This window comes from Bos grunniens, chromosome 29 (assembly GCF_055505025.1).
Source record: "Bos grunniens cultivar Pamir isolate PY7600 chromosome 29, Bosgru_T2T1.0, whole genome shotgun sequence".
Lineage (NCBI taxonomy): Eukaryota > Metazoa > Chordata > Mammalia > Artiodactyla > Bovidae > Bos > Bos grunniens.
Window position 1 is genome coordinate 23,864,966 of NC_141193.1, and position 18,595 is coordinate 23,883,560.

An 18,595-nucleotide genomic window follows, 5' to 3' on the forward strand; every position below is an offset into this window, starting at 1 on the left:
ACTAATGTTGAAGCTGAAACTCCAATACTTATGGCCATCTGATGCAAAGAGCTGACTCATTCAAAAAGACCCTGATGTTGGGAAAGATTGAAAGTGGGAGAAGACGGGGATGACAGAGGATGAGATGGTTGGGTGGCATCACCGACTTAATGGACATGAGTTTGAGTAAACTCCAGGACTTAGTGATGGACAAGGAAGCCTGGCATGCTGCAGTCCCTGGGGTTGCAAAGAGTCCGACATGACTGAGTGACTAAACTGAACTGAACTTACTATTTATGGGCTTCCCAGTTGGCTCATTGGTAAAGAATATGCCTGAGATTGCAGGAGATGCATTTTCAATCCCTGGGTCAGGAAGATCCTCTGGAGGAGGAAACAGCAACCCACTCCTGCATTCCTGCTTGGGACATCCCATGGAAAAAGGACCCTAGAGGGCTACTGTCTATGAGGTCACAAACACATATGACTTAGTGAATGAGCTTGCACAGGTTACTATTTGTTATAATACATTTTATTTGTTTATTATATTGTTTTCTAGAAAACATTTTTCTCCATTAGTTTGAACTTCCCTTTCCCTCTGAAAATATAAGATGGCCATCAAATGATCAAATCAGGGAACATTAATGTGATGTAATGTCACTGGGGATGTCTTATCTGCCAATTGCCATTGGAAGCATAAATCTCAGAATTTCTCCTCTTTCCATCTTTCCAGGCTTCATTTAGCAAGACTCAGTTCAGTTCGGGTCAGTCACTCAGTCTTGTCTGATGCTTTGGGACCCCAGATTATAACACCTTTAATTCCTGAAGTAGAAGATCTCAGGACACTGTTAAGTATAACACACTTTGCATCTTTAAACACTGCATTATACTTCCTTTGACAAAGTATTTTTTTTTACCTGCACACAACGGTTTGTCAAAATATATTTATTATATGGACAGTGCAATAAAGCTCAGAGTAGCCAATGATTTATTTACATTCATATATGTTTTTAATGAAAAAATCTAGAATAAATTTAGGGTTCAGATTTCAAGTTTCTAATCTCCTTAGTATCCTTTGCTTCTATTTTATTTCATTAATTTTGTTTAAATAAACATGGCACAGAAAAAACTATCTAGCTTGTAAGCTGACTGTGCTTTGTTTCACAGTGGTACATGAATTTCTCTCAGGGTGAGTATTGCTCTTTTATTTTATTTTTTTAAGAAGAGTTTGTTAGGGCGTTTTTTGTTGTAGTTATTTATTGAAAAGATAATACCTCTTGGGCCAGTATACTGGGGAGATGATTGGTCAAGTAAGAATGTTCCTTCTTTTACAAAATTAAAAAAAAAACAAAATAGATTTGGAATGCTTGCAAGTGTTTGCAATTCAGAGAACAGGTCATGAGAGAGAAAGGAGCCCAGAAGCCTCTCCTGAGGCTGGGCATCAACAAACACAATAAATAAGATGCTCCCTGTGGAGCGTGGTTGTGGGGCTTGGGTCCTGCATTTTAGTTTGGAAGTTTATTCTCTTCCATTTGGTGAAATAAATATATCCAGTCCATAAAGTTTTTTCTAAACTTATAGTACACAGTGGCCATACAGTAGTAGAATTAGGTGAACAAAGTTGAATAACCTATGATCAGAACTGGGGAAAAACAGGTACAAATAAGACTATTTTTCATGACATAAAATGGTGAGTAGTAATTAAAGCTCAAATTAGAAGGAATCTAGAAAATATGATAGAAAACTAAATCTATATTTATTAGTCTCCTAACAATTAGTATTATTTAGTATATAGTATATAGACTAATAAAAATTAGTCTCCTTTTTCTGGACAGCCCTAGAAATATTATAGAGATCATGGGATTTATCTGGATAGGATAAAAACAGAAACTTTTGATATTAAAAAAAGCTAAACTCACAAATCTATATTCCTTTGGTGTAAACTTGACACAATAAAATCACTCCTGCTTTTGTTGGCTTCTATATGCTACTTCCTTATGAATTTTAAGGTATAAAACCATAAATCAATTTGCAGTTAGAACTATGATAATTTGAAAGAAATATTTGGTGGATAACTCAAGTTGTAATAATGTGTTTTCTGGAATAGGTTATTGTATTTCTTTTTTTTTTTTGAGAAAATATGGAAAATAGTCTAAAATTCATAAACCTTAATTGCGACAATTTCAACACTTTTAAAGGTAATTTTAATAATATTTTTGATTTTACATGTTTTCTAATCTTATTTCAAGAGTTAGATATTGTGAATTTAGCAACACTGGTATGTTTGCTTGTATAGATTTTTAGATGTTCAGCATTGACTTACTTTTTTTTTTTTCCTCCTTGCTATATTCTTGACTTATGGTTTTAAATGACCACTCATACCACAGACCCTGATCTCAATACAAACATATATAATTTTCACATGCCAAAGTCTATAGGTATACAAAATAGTTGACCTAGTTAGATATTTTTTCTCTTTTACATATTATCCCTTTTTATAAGCTTGTTTTCCTTATCGATAAAGAAGTGTATCTAAAGAAGTAAATAATAATTACACTATTTGGGAACTGTTACACGCACTGCAGAAGTGCATGCAATCTGTTCTGCATTTTACCACTATTTGAGGTGCCAAAATTGTGTTACAGCGCTCACAAGTCTTCCATTTGAGAAACCTCAAAATAGAAGTTAAATATTTTTCATTTTTAGAAAAAGTAAATGCTCTTTCATATTAGATGTCATTCTGTCAGAATATTGCAGAAAAAATGACTGAGCAACTAAAGAATACAAGTGTTATAGTTTGTAATGGTGGAATAAGGAAAGCAAGATTCACAACAGTCTAGCTCAATAGCTCCTACTATTTTCTATGATAAGAAACTGATAACTTCAGTTACTGAAATTTTACAGAAATTGACCCAACAGGAGAGACAGGTAGAAATTTCAGGTGTTTATTAAAGATATAAAATATAGAAGGGACATCTGTGCTGTATGTTTAGTCGTGTCCGACTCTTGCAACCTTATAGACTGTAGCCCATGGCATTCTCCAGGCAAGAATACTGAAGTGAGTTGCCATTCCCTTCTCCAGGGTCTTCTGCATTGCAGGCAGACTCTTTACCGACTGAGCTATGAGGGAAGTCCCCATAGAAGGGACATAGAGTATTGGAAATTATTTCAGAGATACCCTACAGAGAGAACTGAAATGAGTTATTTCAACATTTGAAAAAAATTAGATAAAGAAATAAGGAAACTTGAAAGTAGGACCTTGGAGAAAACTCATTCACTTAAGAAACGGACAAAACAGGGAATGAGGAAATGGAGTAGCTTTCCCTTCGGATGTGAAGATAATGAGGGAGACGGGATTTTACTTTGATCCACCTGAGGGATGTTCAGTCCCTAGAGTAAAGTGAAAATGGTTAAAAGAGTGAGTCCCTAAGGACCTAAAGGCAGATAATGAACCATGTATATACATTCCTTCTTCTTTTTTTTTTTTTCATACGATCTGCTCCCTGGGGAATTGTTGGAGCAAACCTCTAGTCTGTTTTAAACCATGTGCATGACATCACCACACTCATATTAAATCTTCTGTGTTTAATCAAGTTGTGAGTGTGATAACAAAATGCTTTATTTTCCTCTACTTGTTGAGGGGACTGAAAATAAACAGAAATTATGGTAGTTCATAAAGTTTTTGAGGGTATACGTCAATGCTGTCTCATTTTAGAGTCAAAGGAATCAAGCCTCAAGAACCTGACATTACATTTCCAGTACCAACAAGGTGAGGACTAATGACAAGGGAGCCAGCCCCGAGGTTTTCTGCCCTAAGGAGGGTGGGTTTCTGAATTCATCTTACATGCCGAATTCCATTTACAATACTTATTGCTTGTTCTGAGATGAAAATCCAGGGTCCATTCTTTCTCCTTCTGTGTAGTTCTGGGAGCCAAGTGAAACTAGTGAATGAATCTATTGGAGAGGGGTCAGAGACTGTTCAGAGACACGAGGGGGCTCAAAGGACATATCAGTCAGGAAGTTTCTTTTAAATAGGTGCAACTCTCACTCTTCTACCTTTATGGCTTTTTACTCTGTGACAAGTGCAGTAACTTAACTCATAGATTCTGGGCCCTTCATTTTGGATTAGAAAGCATGTTTTTCATTGGGATCACATCACAGCTAACCTGCATTAGAAGCCAGTGCCAGGTTGCTAGGATCACTGCCTCCAGTTATAGTGGTGAGGGAAGAGTTCAAATGAGGAAATGTAGAGATGACAATAGGACAATTGTATCCTACTCCATCTCTCTTCCCCTTGGATTTTCCAGCAGGAATGCTTGCATATGACAGGACTGGCTTTCCCTCTGTAGACTGTTTGTGATGTACTTTTCTATATTTAGCTTATAACAGCTCTAAGAAAGGGCACGCTCACATCACTCTGTATCGTGATAATGGTAAAGTCAGATTCTATGTGACAAGGCTGGTACAGTCTCAGACATTCCCAGTGTGTATATTCTTGTGCTGGGCTTCCCTGGGGCTCAGTGGTAAAGAACACTCCTGCTAATGCAGATGTGGTTCTATCCCTGGGTTGGGAAGAACATCTGGTAAATGAAATGGCAATCCACTCCAGTATTCTTGCCTGGGAAATTCCATGGACAGAGGAAACTTGTGGGCTACAGTCCATGGGGTCCCAAAAGAGCTGGACACAACTTAGTGACTAAACAAGAAAAACAACTGAGCTCTTTTATAGGTGAGACACTGTGGAAGGGCTGGGTTGTTCTCTAATGGAACCCTTTTCTCTTCTATCCATAGATTCCCTTAGAGAAGAATGGCTCCTGGAAATAACTCTTTCGTGACTGAATTCATTCTGTTGGGATTAACAGACCAACCAGATCTCCAACTCCCTCTTTTCTTCCTGTTTCTAGGAATATATATGGTCACTGTGCTAGGAAATTTGGGATTGATAATCCTAATTGCACTGAATTCACATCTGCATACTCCCATGTACTTTTTCCTGTTTAACTTGTCCTTCATAGATCTATGTTATTCTTCTGTGTTTACACCCAAAATGCTGATTAACTTCACATCAAAGAAGAATATTATTTCTTACATGGGGTGCATGGCTCAGCTCTACTTCTTCTGTTTCTTTGTCATTTCTGAAATCTATGTGCTGACATCAATGGCCTATGACCGCTATGTGGCCATCTGTAAGCCACTCTTATATAATGCTACCATGTCCCCTAAAGTGTGTTCCAGCCTTATGCTTGGTTCCTACTTGATGGCATTTTCTGGTGCCATGGCTCACACTGGATGCATGCTGAGACTGACCTTCTGTGATGCAAACACCATCAACCATTATTTCTGTGATGTCCACCCTTTGCTCCAGCTCTCCTGCACAAGTACCTATGTCAATGAGCTTGTAGTTTTCATTGTGGTGGGCATCAACATCATTGTGCCCAGTTTCACAATCTTTGTCTCTTATTGTCTCATCCTTACCAACATCCTCCACATCAAGTCCACAGAAGGCAGGTCCAAAGCCCTCAGCACCTGCAGTTCCCACATCACTGCTATTTCTCTGTTCTTTGGATCAAGTGCATTTATGTATCTCAAACCATCTGCTGCTGGGTCTATGGATGAGGAAAAAATCTCTTCTGTCTTTTACACCAATGTGGTTTCTGTGATGAACCCTTTAATCTATAGTTTGAGAAACAAAGATGTGAAAACTGCTCTGAGAAAAACCCTGAGTAGGAGATAATTTTGAATAGATAGAGTATCTGCCCGTGCAGTTGGGCACAGGAAAGTTTCTGTGTTTAATCATAGTAACTTTATTGACAATCTTCTTATTTCTTTTTCACCGTGTGGAAGGGTATCTGAATCATCTCACAATTTATTTCCACTTTTTAAGAATCGGTCTCTCAGTGCACCAGCCCCAAGCATCCAGTATCGTGCATCGAACCTGGACTGAAAAAAAAAAAAAAAAAAAAAGAACCCGTCTCTCTTTTCTTACCACTAGCACAATTTCCTTTCCTCACTTTCTCCCATTTATTAATACTCTTCAGAAAAATGTATTAAATCTGTTTTTTTTTAATCATCTTGAACTTTTTTCCCTGTTGAAATAGAAGACTGGTCTACTGATGATCAAATTGGGGAACAATAGGTTGATGTGGTGTCTTTACGGTTGTCTTATCTGACATCTGCCATTGGAAGCAGGAATCAGACAATGTTTTCTCTTCTCTTCCTTCCAGTCTTCCTTGGGCAAGAATATATTTCATTTAATCCCTGACATATAAGGTTACATAATGATTGTTCAATATAAACAATTTTGCTTTTGTTAGTAACGCACATTTTGCTTTCTTGACAAAGATTTTTCTTACTTTTTCACAGCTAGTCCTGCACATAACAGATTATAAACATACACTGCCTGGATGGGAAAGTATAACTCAGAGTGTTGTTGCTTTATTTACAGTTGCATATCTTTTAATGAAAACTTATAGACTAAATTCAGTATTATGATTTAAAGTCTGCTATTCTCGGTATACTTGCTTCTACTTTATCTCATTATTTTTGTTTCAGTAAACATGGAAAAGAAGAAAATATTCTAATATAAAATTTGACTGTGCTTTGTACCTGGGTGGTACATGAATTTTTCTCAGAGTGGGTATTTATTTTTAGTGTTGTTTTTAGTTTATGAAAATAATTATTTTGTTCTTGTCATTGTTGGGAAATCAGAGGCCTTATGGACCTGGATGCTAGGGAGATGACTTGCTTAAGTAAGGATATTATTTCTTCCAAAAAATTAAGAAAAAAAAATTGAACATTTGCAGGTATTTTCACTTCAAGGAAAAGAGCTTGTCAGATTAGAGTCCAGAATCCAGGCATGAGGCCAAAGTTCAACAAGCCACATTGTCAATAAATAAGAGGTTTTTGTGGTGATTTCTCATGAGGCTTAGGAACTGCCTTTAAATATATTTTATTTTAACCTATTCCATCTAGAACATTAAATATTTAGTCCATAAAGTTTTCATAAACTTATGATACAAAGTGACTATACAATAGTACTGTTGTTTGAAATGAAGGTAGAGAAGTGGCTACATGTGAGGAGAAGATTAGAGAACTCTTTTTTTTTTTTTTTTCTGAAGATAAAATAACTGTTAGTGATTAAAACATAGGGATAAAGAATCTAGGAAATAAATTTTTAAAAAATAAAAGCCTCTTTTTTTTTTATGATTCTCCTCTTTTTTCTGGAAGACCTAGAACTATGAAGATCACAAGATTTCTATGGGTAGGATGAAAACTTATTTGATAATTAAAAAAAAAAATGAACCAACCTCCAACACTGTGTTTAACCTGGACAAGACTAAATCACTTCTCATTTTGTTGGCTACTTCCTCTTGGATTTTAAGGTATAAAATCTTCAAATTGCTGTTAGAGAACGATAGTTTGAAAAATATATTTGGTGACTAACTCAAGTTATGACTTTTCTCAAATAGGACATTGGATTACTTTCTTTTTAACAAAATATGGGGAAACGGATACTCTAAAATGCTTAAATGACTCTTGTGCACAGTCACTCAGTTGTGTCCTACTCTTTGTGACCCCATGGACTGTAGCCAACTAGACTCTTTTGCCCATGGAATTTTCCAGGCAAGGATACTGGAGTGGGTTGCCATAGGTTTGTTGTCAGTTCAGTTCAGTCACTCAGTCATGTCCTACTCTTCGAGACCCCATGAATCCCAGCACACCAGGCTCCCTGTCCATCACCAACTCCCGGAGTTAACCCAGACTCACGTCCATCGAGTCAGTGATGCCATCCAGCCATCTCATCCTCTGTCGTCCCCTTCTCCTCCTGCCCCCAATCCCTCCCAGCATCAGGGTCTTTTCCAATGAGTCAACTCTTCGCATGAAGTGGCCAAAGTACTGGAGTTTCAGCTTTAGCATCATTCCTTCCAAAGAAATCCCAGGGCTGATCTCCTTCAGAATGGACTGGCTGGATCTCCTTGCAGTCCAAGGGACTCTCAAGAGTCTTCTCCAACACCACAGTTCAAAAGCATCAATTCTTCGGTGCTCAGCCTTCTTCACAGTCCAACTCTCACATCCATGCATGACCACAGGAAAAACCATAGCCTTGACTAGAAGAACCTTTGTTGGCAAAGTAATGTCTCTGCTTTTGAATATGCTATCTAGGTTGGTCATAACTTTCCTTCCAAGGAGTGAGCATCTTTTAATTTCATGGCTGCAGTCACCATCTGCAGTGATTTTGGAGCCCAAAAAAATAAAGTCTGACACTGTTTCCACTGTTTCCCCATCTATTTCCCATGAACTGATGAGACCAGATGCCATTATCTTCGTTTTCTGAGTGTTGAGCTTTAAGCCAACTTTTTCACTCTCCACTTTCACTTTCATGAAGAGGCTTTTTAGTTCCTCTTCACTTTCTGCCATAAGGGCGGTGTCATCTGCATATCTGAGGTGATTGATATTTTTCCCAGCAATCTTGATTCCAGCTTGTGTTTCTTCCAGTCCAGCGTTTCTCATGATGTACTCTGCATATAAGTTAAATAAGCAGGGTGACAATATACAGCTTTGATGTACTCCTTTTCCTATATGGATACAGTCTGTTTTTCCATGTCCAGTTCTAACTGTTGCTTCCTGACCTGCATACAGATTTCTCAAGAGGCAGGTCAGGTGGTCTGGTATTCCCATCTCTTTCAGAATTTTCCACAGTTTCTTGTGATCCATACAGTCAAAGGCTTTGGCATAGTCAATAAAGCAGAAATAGATGTTTTTCTGGAATTCTCTTGCTTTTTCTGTGATCCAGCGGATGTTGGCAATTTGATCTCTGGTTCCTCTGCCTTTTCTAAAACCAGCTTGAACATGCCCTTTATTATATTGAGATATACTCTCTAGGCCTTGTTTCTATAGTGTAGTAGTTATCACTTTCGCCTCACATGCCAAAGGTCCCTGGTTCAAAACCAGGCATAAACAGACTTTCAGAAGCCTAAGGGTCTCTGTTAGTCGCTAATTACTATGTGCTGCCCTGGTGGCACAGTGGTAAAGAATCTGTCTGCAATGCAGGAAACCCAATTTTGACCCTTGGGTTGGGAATATCCCCTGGGGAAGGAAATGGCAGCCCACTCCAGGATTCTTGCCTGGAGAATCACATGGACCAAGAAGCCTGGCGGGCTACGGTTCATAGTGTCACAAAGAGTTGGACGTGCCTGGAGACTTAGCACACATGCACATACACCCTCTATGCTCACTTTCTAGAGAGTTATTATCATAAATTGGTGCTGAATTTTGTCAAAAGTTTATTGTACATCTATTTAGATGATCATATTGTTTTTAGTCTTCAGTTTTATGTGGTGTATCATATTTACTGATTTGCAACTATTGAAAAATCCTTGCATTTCTGGGGTTAATCCCACTTGATCATGGTGTATGATCTTCTTAAAGTATTGTTGGATTCAGATTGCTAGGATTTTGTTGAGGATTTTTGCATCTGTTTTTCATCAATGCTATTGGTCTATAATTTTCTTTTTTGTGCTATCTTTGTCTGGCTTTGGTATCAGGTCCTGGTGGCCTCATAGAATAAGTTTGAACGTTTTCCTTCCTCTGCAATTTTTGGAACAGTCTCAGGAGGACATGTATTAACTCTTCTCTAAATGTTTGATAGAATTTGCCTGTGAAGTCATCAGGTCCTGGGCTTTTGTTTATTGGGAGTTTTTAAATCACAACTTCAATTTCAGTGCTTGTGATTTGTCTGATCATACTTATATTTTTTCCTGGCTCAGTATTGGAAGACTGTGCCTTTCTAAGAATTTATCCACTTCTTCAGGTTGTCCATTCTGTTGGCATACAGTTGCTCATAGTAGTCTCTTTTGATCCTTTGTATTTCTGTGGAGTCTTTTGTAACTTTTTATTTTTTGTTTTTAATTTTATTAATTTGAGTCCCCTCCCTTTTTTCTAGATAAGTTTGGCTAAAGGTTTATCAATTTTGTTTATCTTTTCAAAGAACAATCTTTTTCTTTCATTGATTTTGCAATTGTTTTATTTGTCTACTGCATTTATTTTTGCTCTGATCTTTATGATTTCTTTACTTCTACTCACTTTAGGTTGAGTATTACTTCACACCCGCCAGAATGGCTATCATCAAAAATTCCACTAAGAATAAATTCTGGAGAGGGTGTTGAGAGAAGGGAAACCTCCTACACTGCTGGTGGGAATGTAAATTTATAAATCTACTATGGAGAACAGTATGGTGGTTCTTTAAAAGACTAAAAATAGAAGTACCTTATGACCCTGCAATCCCACCCCAGAGCATATATCTGGAGAAAAACATGATTCAAAAGGATAAACAAGCATCCCAATGTTCATTGCAGAACTGTAGCCAGCATAGTAGCCAAGACATGGAAGCAATCTAAATGTCCATTGACAGAGGAATGGATGAAGAAGTTGTGGTGCCTATGTACAGTGGAATATTACTCAGCCACTAAAAAGAATGAAATAATATGATTTACAGCAATACAGATGGACCTAGAGATTGTCATACTGAGTGAAATATGTCAGACAGAGAAGGGAAGATATCTTTTGACATCCCTTATATTTGGATTCTAAAAGGTAATAATACAAATGAACTTACTTACAAAATATAAAGAGACTCACAGAGTTAGAGAATGAACTTATGGTTGCCAGGGGGAAGGATGGGAAGAAGAAATTATTAGGGAGTTTGGGAATGGACATAAACACACTGCTATATTTATTTTTATATTTATTTATTTATTTTAGTTGGAGGCTAATTACTTTACAATATTGTAGTGGCTTTTGCCATACATGGACATGAATCACCCATGGGTGCACATCCTGAACCCCCCTCCCACCTCCCTCCCCACTCCATCCCTCAGGGTCATCCCAGTGCACCAGCCCTGAGCACCCTGTCTCATGCATCAAACCTGGATTGACAATCTATTTCACATATGGTAATATACATGTTTCAACGCTATTCTCTCAAATCATCCCACCCTCGCCTTCTCCCACAGAGTCCAAAATCTGATCTTTATTTCTGTGTCTCTTTTGCTGTCTCATATATACGGTTAAAAATGGATAACCAACAAGGTTGTATGGTATACCACAGAACTCTACTTAATGTTATGTGACAGCTTGGATGGGAGAGGAGTTTGGGGATGGATATGTGTATGTATGTGGCCGAGTCATTTCACTGTCAACTGAAGCTATCACACTATTGTTAATGAGCTATACCCCCATAGAAAATAAAAAGTTTAAAATTTAAAAAAGAACTGCTTTCCTTACCTATTAAAATTCCTCCAAAGGACTCAAAGTCTCAGAGCAAGAAAAGAGGAGGTAAAAGTATATTGCAAAATAATTACCAATTTGTTCTCCCATAGGATTATAAAGTTTTCTGCAATTAAAAATATTAGACATATATTTCAAGGATCTTAATCTGATTTTTAAAGTTTTTCATAATAGCCATAATTTGGGAAATTCCCTAAAGCATCTTTTTGCTTTGAATTATTTCAAATCTTACCCAAGGCTTAAAATTCCCACCAATGGGAGCTGATTACTCAGATTATCTTGAAAACATTTTAAAGTGTTTCCTAAACATTACCAAATGATAAAATCCACATTATCTGACAAAGACCTACTCAGAGACAAATAGCATTCTTCCTTAATAACAGGGAGAGTTATCAGAGATTGATTTTTCACACTGTGGTAGTTTTGATTCAGAAGAATATTATTACTTTCAGGATGAAATTTCAGATGGAATTTATAAGAAGGCTTTCTTTTCCCCTTTAGGAAAAAGACCTTTAGACCCAATGTTCTTTTTTCTCATCTATCATCTATTATGTTGTAGACTGTATGGAAATTTTATGAACTAATAAATCTCAGAGGCAAGAATTTTTTCCTGTAAGTAGTTCATTGATAGGATAGCTGGTACCATAAATAGAGTAAACCACAGATTACTGCACATCTCTTCAAATAACGCATGAAATGTTACACTGTGGGATTTGTTAAGACACATTTCTGCATCCTACATTTCATTCTTTCATTTTTATGAAATTTCTGGTTAAGGAAGTTTTTGAGGAAATGAAAGCACACTCAAATATGGCCACTTAGAGGACATGAAAACTGAGTACTGATCACATGAATCATGGATTGGCAGCTCCTCTTTCTGCTTCATTATCTTTACTTAGGGACTTTACTTTTCATTATCTTTAATTAGGTCTTAGGAAGAATAACTATCAACAAAGTTAGTGGAGGTGATGGAATTCCAGTTGAGCTATTTCAAATCCTAAAAGATGATGCTGTGAAAGAGCTGCACTCAATATGCCAGCAAATTTGGAAAACTCGTCAGTGGCCACAGGGCTGGAAAAGGTCAGGTTTCATTACAATCCCAAAGAAAGGCAATGCCAAAGAATGTTCAAACTACTGCACAATTGCACTCATTTCACACACTAGCAAAGTAATTCTCAAAGTTCTCCAAGCCAGGCTTCAACAGTACATGAACTGTGAACTTCCAGATGTTCATCTGGATTTAGAAAAGGCAGAGGAACCAGAGATCAAATTGCTGACATCCATTCGATCATTGAAAAAGCAAGAGAGTTCCAGAAAAACATCTGCTTCTGCTTTATTGACAATGCCAAAGCCTTTGACTGTATGGATCAAAACAAACTGTGGAAAATTCTGAAAGAGATGGAAGTATCAGACCATCTGACCTGCCTCTTGAGAAACGTGTATGCAGGTCAGGAAGCAACAGTTAGAACTGGACATGGAACAACAGACTGGTTCCAAATATGAAAAAGGGTACATCAAAACTCTATATTGTCACCCTGCCAATTTAACTTATATGCAGAGTACATCATGCAAAATGCCAGGCTGGATGAAACACAAGCTGGAATCAAGATTGCCAGGAAAAATATCAATAACCTCAGATATACAGATGACACCACCCTAATGGCAGAAAGAGAAGAAGAACTAAAGAACCTCTGGATGAAAGTGAAAGAGGAGAGTGAAAAAGTTGTCTTAAAACTCAACATTCAACAAACTAAGATCATGGCATCCGGTCCCATCACTTCATGGCAAATAGATGGAGAAACAATGGAAACAGTGTGAGACTTTATTTTCTTGGGCTCCAAAATCACTGCAGATAGTGACTGCAGACATGAAATTAAAAGACACTTGCTCCTTGGAAGAAAAGCTATGACTAACCTAGATAGCATATTGAAAAGCAGAGACATTACTTTGCCAACAAATGTCTGTCTAGTCAAATCTATGGTTTTTCCAGTAGTCATGTATGGATATGAGAGTTGGACTATAAAGAAAGTGAAGCGCTGAAGAATTGATGCTTTTGAACTGTGGTGTTGGAGAAGACTCTTGAGAGTCCCTTGGACTGAAAGGAGATCGAACCATTTAATTCTAAAAGAAAGCAGTCCTGAATATTCACTGAAGGACTGATGCTGAGGCTGAAATTCCAATACTTTGGCCACCTGATGTGAAGAAGTGACTCATTGGAAAAGACCCTGATGCTGGGAAAGATTGAAGGCAGAAGGAGAAGGGGACAGCAGAAGATGAGATGATTGGATAGCATCCCTGACTCAATGGACATGAGTTTGAGCAAACTCCAGGAGTTGGTGACAGACAGGGAAGCCTGGTGTGCTGCAGTCCATGTGGTCACAAAGAGTTGGACACGTCTGAACATCTGAAATGAACTGAAGGGTCTCAGAAACACAGTCAGCTTAGTCACTTTTAATACATCATAACTTCCACTTGAATCTTTATTGTGTATAATCAGACTTACTTGAGATCAAGAGCCAGGACTGATTCAAGGATTTCCCAAAAGAGAGCCTGCTGCTGCTGCTGCTAAGTCGCTTCAGTCGTGTCCGACTCTGTGCGACCCCATAGACGGCAGCCCACCAGGCTCCCCCATCCCTGGGATTCTCCAGGCAAGAACACTGGAGTGGGTTGCCATTTCCTTCTCCAATGCATGAAAGTGAAAAGTGAAAGTGAAGTCGCTCAGTCGTGTCCAACTCTTAGCAACCCCATGGACTGTAGCCTACCAGGCTCCTCCGTCCATGGGATTTTCCAGGCAAGAGTACTGGAGTGTGTTGCCATTGCCTTCTGCGAGAAGAGAGCCTAGTGTCTCATATTTAATATCAATATCATAAGCATTTATGAAATTTCCTGGGGTATTTTTAACCTTTGTTCATAGAATTATTAATTTTTCTTTACACTGAATTATTTTCCAAAATGCTGTATCATACCTTCTTTTATCTATTTTAGTTAGACTAGTAGATTTAAATATTATGCAGTATATTAGAATGATTCTAAGCAAGAGATAGGGAACTATGAAAAAGTTTCAAAACCCCAATAATCATTACCATCTTCTAAATATATTAAAAAACAAAAAAACAAAAGAAAGAAAAAAAACAATAATTTAAAATGGCATAAATTTAATTTTGATTCATTAGAAATTCAGGGCCCGTTGGTCTTTTCCATCTCTCTTTCTTAGGAGTTGTTATGTAAAAAATAAATAAATCACCTAACTTTGGTAGCACAAGTTACCATTTTGTGTGTGGAAAACTATTTTTTTTAGCACATTAAAAACTGTTTTTGACAGCTTGATGCTTTTCTACTAATCATAGAAGCCTCTTACATTGCAAAGTGATAATCTTCCCCTCATTCCACTAAATATAAGCAATGTGTGTATAAATATACTTATATATGTTTATTTTTCATCTACAAACACATATATATTTCTAAAATAAGTTGAACTTTCCAAGGCAATTTCATTCTCCCAGAAAAGTAAACATTCTCCAATTGTCTTTTTTAGGTTTTTGAGAAGGTTAAAAGTTTGTACAATAGTTAATCTGCACAAAATGCTTCATAAATCAAACTGGTCCTTTCATGGTTTCTCATCAAAGATAACTCTGACTCAATTTATTATTTAGTTTTAAGCAAGACATAATTTTGAGAAGCATATTTTTATTATATTGCTTGAATTTTCAAATGAGTAATGGAGACACACTGAAGTACTTGAACTAGGGTGGGATAGAGCAATGACCATATTTCAGTGTCTATTGCTAAATAAGAGTGAGATTAACAATGTTTATGGCTAAATAAGAGTGAGTATGTTGGGAAATGCTAAAATAATCTTTAGAAGCTGCTAAAAGTTCAATATTACAGTAGTTCAGCTTAAACATCAAAAGCCATAAGTTGTGTGGTGGTTGACAGACATGGGTTGAGGTCACTGTGGTTGTAGAGGTTGTGTTTGGGGTAAGAGAAATGTTGAATATATTCCGAATGCTCTTTGAGAAAAATAACATGATTTTCAGAAATATTTATTGAGTTCCTTCTATGTACTCTACACTGTTCTTAGATCCAGAAGCCAAACAGCAAACAAAATAGAAGAGATGTTTTTCTTTATAGAGCTTATAATTTATAGAAGAATACAGGTAATCAGGGGGAAAAAGCTCTGATGAGTGTTATGGTGGAGAGTCTAGTTTAATTTATGAGAACATAAATGACAGCTGACAATTTTTAACTATTTACCATATGAAAGGCACTTTCTCAACCAGTTTACTTAGGATTTTTTCATTTGATTAACACAGTAGCCCAAAGAAAGAAATGCTATTTTACCACCCCTATTTTCCCACATTGAACAGAAAAATTAAGTAACTTGTCCATAGAATTATAGTTTGTAAATAGGAAATTAATATTCACAATACTCTAACTCCGTAGCTTCTACTCTTTTCTATGACAAGAATTGTCATAGAATTGATAACCTCGGTTCCTGAAATGTTACAGAAAATGGCTCAGCAGGAGAATCAAGCGGAAATTTCAAGTAAATTTTTTAAAAGTATAAATTAAAGAAGGAACATGTTGTTGCTTAGTCGCTAAGTCCGTAACTCTTTGCAACACCATGGACTCTCCCCACCAGCTCCTCTGTCCATGAAATTTCCAGGCAAAAAATACTGAAGTGGTTTGCCATTCCTTCTCCAGGGTATCATCCCAACCAAGGGATCAAATCTGTATCTCTTGCATTGGCAGGTGAATTCTTTACCATGAGCCACTGGGAAAGCCTCATAGAAGGAATATGCTATGCTATGCTAAGTCACTTCAGTCGTGTCCGACTGTGTGACCCCATAGACAGTAGGCTACCAGGCTCCCCCGTCCCTGGGGTTCTCCAGGCAAGAACACTGGAGTGGGTTGCCATTTCCTTCTCCAATGCATGAAAGTGAAAAGTGAAAGTGAAGTCTCTCAGTTGTGTCCGACTCTTAGCGACCCCATGGACTGCAGCCTACCAGGCTCCTCCATCCATGGGATTTTCCGGGCAAGAGTACTGGAGTGGGGTGCCGTTGCCTTCTCGGTGAAGGAATATATCACATTGCAATTTTTTTTTTAGAGATATTTAAGAGAGAGAAGAACACTCTTGAAAAATTTCAGATAAAGAAATAAGGAAACCTAGAAATAGGAACCTTACACAAAGTATATCCATTTGGGAAATGAAAGGGAATAAAACAATGTAGTAGCTTTCCCTTCAGAGGTAGATGTAATGAGGAGATGGGAATTTACTTTGGATCTGCATTGAGGGATGTATAATACCTAAAATGAAAAGGAGTGAAAGATTGAGTCCCTAAGGAACTAAAGACTGATCACAATCCAAGATATATAATTTCCTTATTCCCTTTTATACAAATCTATACCCTGGGGAAAAGAGTCAGCAAGCTTCTAGCCTGTTTTTAACCAAGTGTATTACATCAGGACTCTCACATTAAATTTTCTGTGTCTAATCAAGTAGCAAGTATGATAATAAAAGGCTTTATTTTCTCTGCTGCTTGAAAGGACTGAAATAATTATCAGAAGTTATAATAGTTCAGAAAGGCTTCTCAGACATATGTCTTGGCCAGCTTCTCTCAGAATCAAAGAACTCAAGGCTCAGGAACCTGAAATTGCATTTCCAATCCCAACTGGGTAAAAACCAAGGATAAGGGAGCCAGCCCTGAGGTTTTCTGAACTAAGGAGGGTGAGTTTCTGAATTTAATTTATAAACTTATTCCCTGCTTAGATGAAAGTATAAGGACCGAATATATGCCCATTCTTTCTCATTTTGTGCAGATCTGAGACACAGGTGAAATTGGCAGAGAAATCTGTTAGAGGGTCATCACAGAATGCTTATAGACATGAGGTGGTTCTGTCTTGATCTATCCTTCTTGCCCTTTGTTTTTCCAGCAGTTATATTTGCATGTAACAGCACTGGCCTTGACTCTGATGTTTGTGATTTCCTTTGCTATGTTTAGCTTATACAAGTCCTCAAAACTCTATCCTGATAAAGGTAAAGGCAGATTCTGTGGGACCAGGTAGGACTAGTCTCTGACATTCCCAGTGTTTACCCTCCCTTGTAGATGAGACACTGTGGCAAGGGCTGAGTTGTTCTCTAATGGAACCCTTTCTCTTGTGTCCACAGATTCCCTTAGAGAAGAATGGCTCCTGGAAATGACTCTTTTGTGACTGAATTCATTCTGTTGGCATTAACAGACCAACCAGATCTCCATCTCCCCCTGTTCATCTTCTTTCTAGGAATGTACATGGTGACTGTGATGGGAAATTTGGGATTGCTAAATCTAATTGTTCTAAATTCACATCTACATTCCCCCATGTATTTTTTCCTCTTTAACTTGTCCTTCATAGATCTATGTTATTCTTCTGTGTTTACACCCAAAATGCTGATTAACTTCACATCAAAGAAGAATATTATTTCTTACATGGGATGCATGACCCAGCTCTACTTTTTCTGTTTTTTTGTCATTTCTGAATGCTATGTGCTGACATCAATGGCCTATGACCGCTATGTGGCCATCTGTAACCCACTTTTGTATAATGTTGCCATGTCCCCTAAAGTGTGTTCCAGCCTTATGTTTGGTTCCTACTTGATGGCATTTTCTGGTGCCATGGCTCACACTGGATGCATGCTGAGACTGACCTTCTGTGATGCAAACACCATCAACCATTATTTCTGTGACATCCTCCCTCTGCTTGAGCTTTCCTGCACAAGTACCTACATCAATGAGCTGGTAGTTTTCATTGTGGGAGGCATCAACATCATTGTGCCCAGTCTCACCATATTTGTCTCTTATGGCTTCATCCTCTCTAGTATCCTCCACATCAAGTCCACAGAGGGCAGGTCCAAGGCCTTTAGCACCTGCAGTTCCCACATCATTGCTATTTCTCTTTTCTTTGGATCATGTGCATTTATGTATCTCAAACCATCTTCTGTTGGGTCTCTGGATGAGAGAAAAATTTCCTCTGTCTTTTATACCAATGTGGTTGCCATGATGAACCCTTTAATCTATAGCTTGAGAAATAAAGATGTGAAATTCGCTGTGAGAAAAATTCTGAGTTGTAGGTAGCTTTGATTAGAAATACTGTCTCTGTAGTTAATCACAAAGTAGGAAGGTTCTGGTTTTAATAATAATAATTTTATTGACAATCTTCTTATCTTATTTCTTTCTCCCCATGTTGAAAGAAATTTGAATCTCCTCTTAATTTGTTTCCACGTTTTGTAGAGTAGATCTTCTATCTTTCCTTACTATTTGCATAATTTCCTTTCCTCACGGTCTCTTACTATGAC

General features: G+C 37.6%; 2 protein-coding genes across 2 annotated transcripts; both read left to right on the forward strand.

Moving 5' to 3' along the window:
- The first annotated feature begins 4,711 nt into the window (after positions 1 to 4,711).
- LOC147342336 (olfactory receptor 8B3-like) lies at positions 4,712 to 5,710 on the forward strand. The gene has a single exon (XM_086384042.1). It carries the CDS (start codon positions 4,784 to 4,786, stop codon positions 5,708 to 5,710), a length of 927 nt encoding a protein of 308 aa, XP_086240168.1. The 5' UTR covers positions 4,712 to 4,783.
- Positions 5,711 to 17,423: 11,713 nt separating this feature from the next.
- LOC147342337 (olfactory receptor 8B3-like) lies at positions 17,424 to 18,374 on the forward strand. The gene has a single exon (XM_086383973.1). It carries the CDS (start codon positions 17,448 to 17,450, stop codon positions 18,372 to 18,374), a length of 927 nt encoding a protein of 308 aa, XP_086240099.1. The 5' UTR covers positions 17,424 to 17,447.
- Positions 18,375 to 18,595: the final 221 nt, after the last annotated feature.

Excerpts from the sequence above, each read along its gene's own strand:
- LOC147342336 (XM_086384042.1), top strand. The coding sequence starts at position 4,784 with ATGGCTCCTGGAAATAACTCTTTCGTGACTGAATTCATTCTGTTGGGA.
- LOC147342337 (XM_086383973.1), top strand. The coding sequence starts at position 17,448 with ATGGCTCCTGGAAATGACTCTTTTGTGACTGAATTCATTCTGTTGGCA.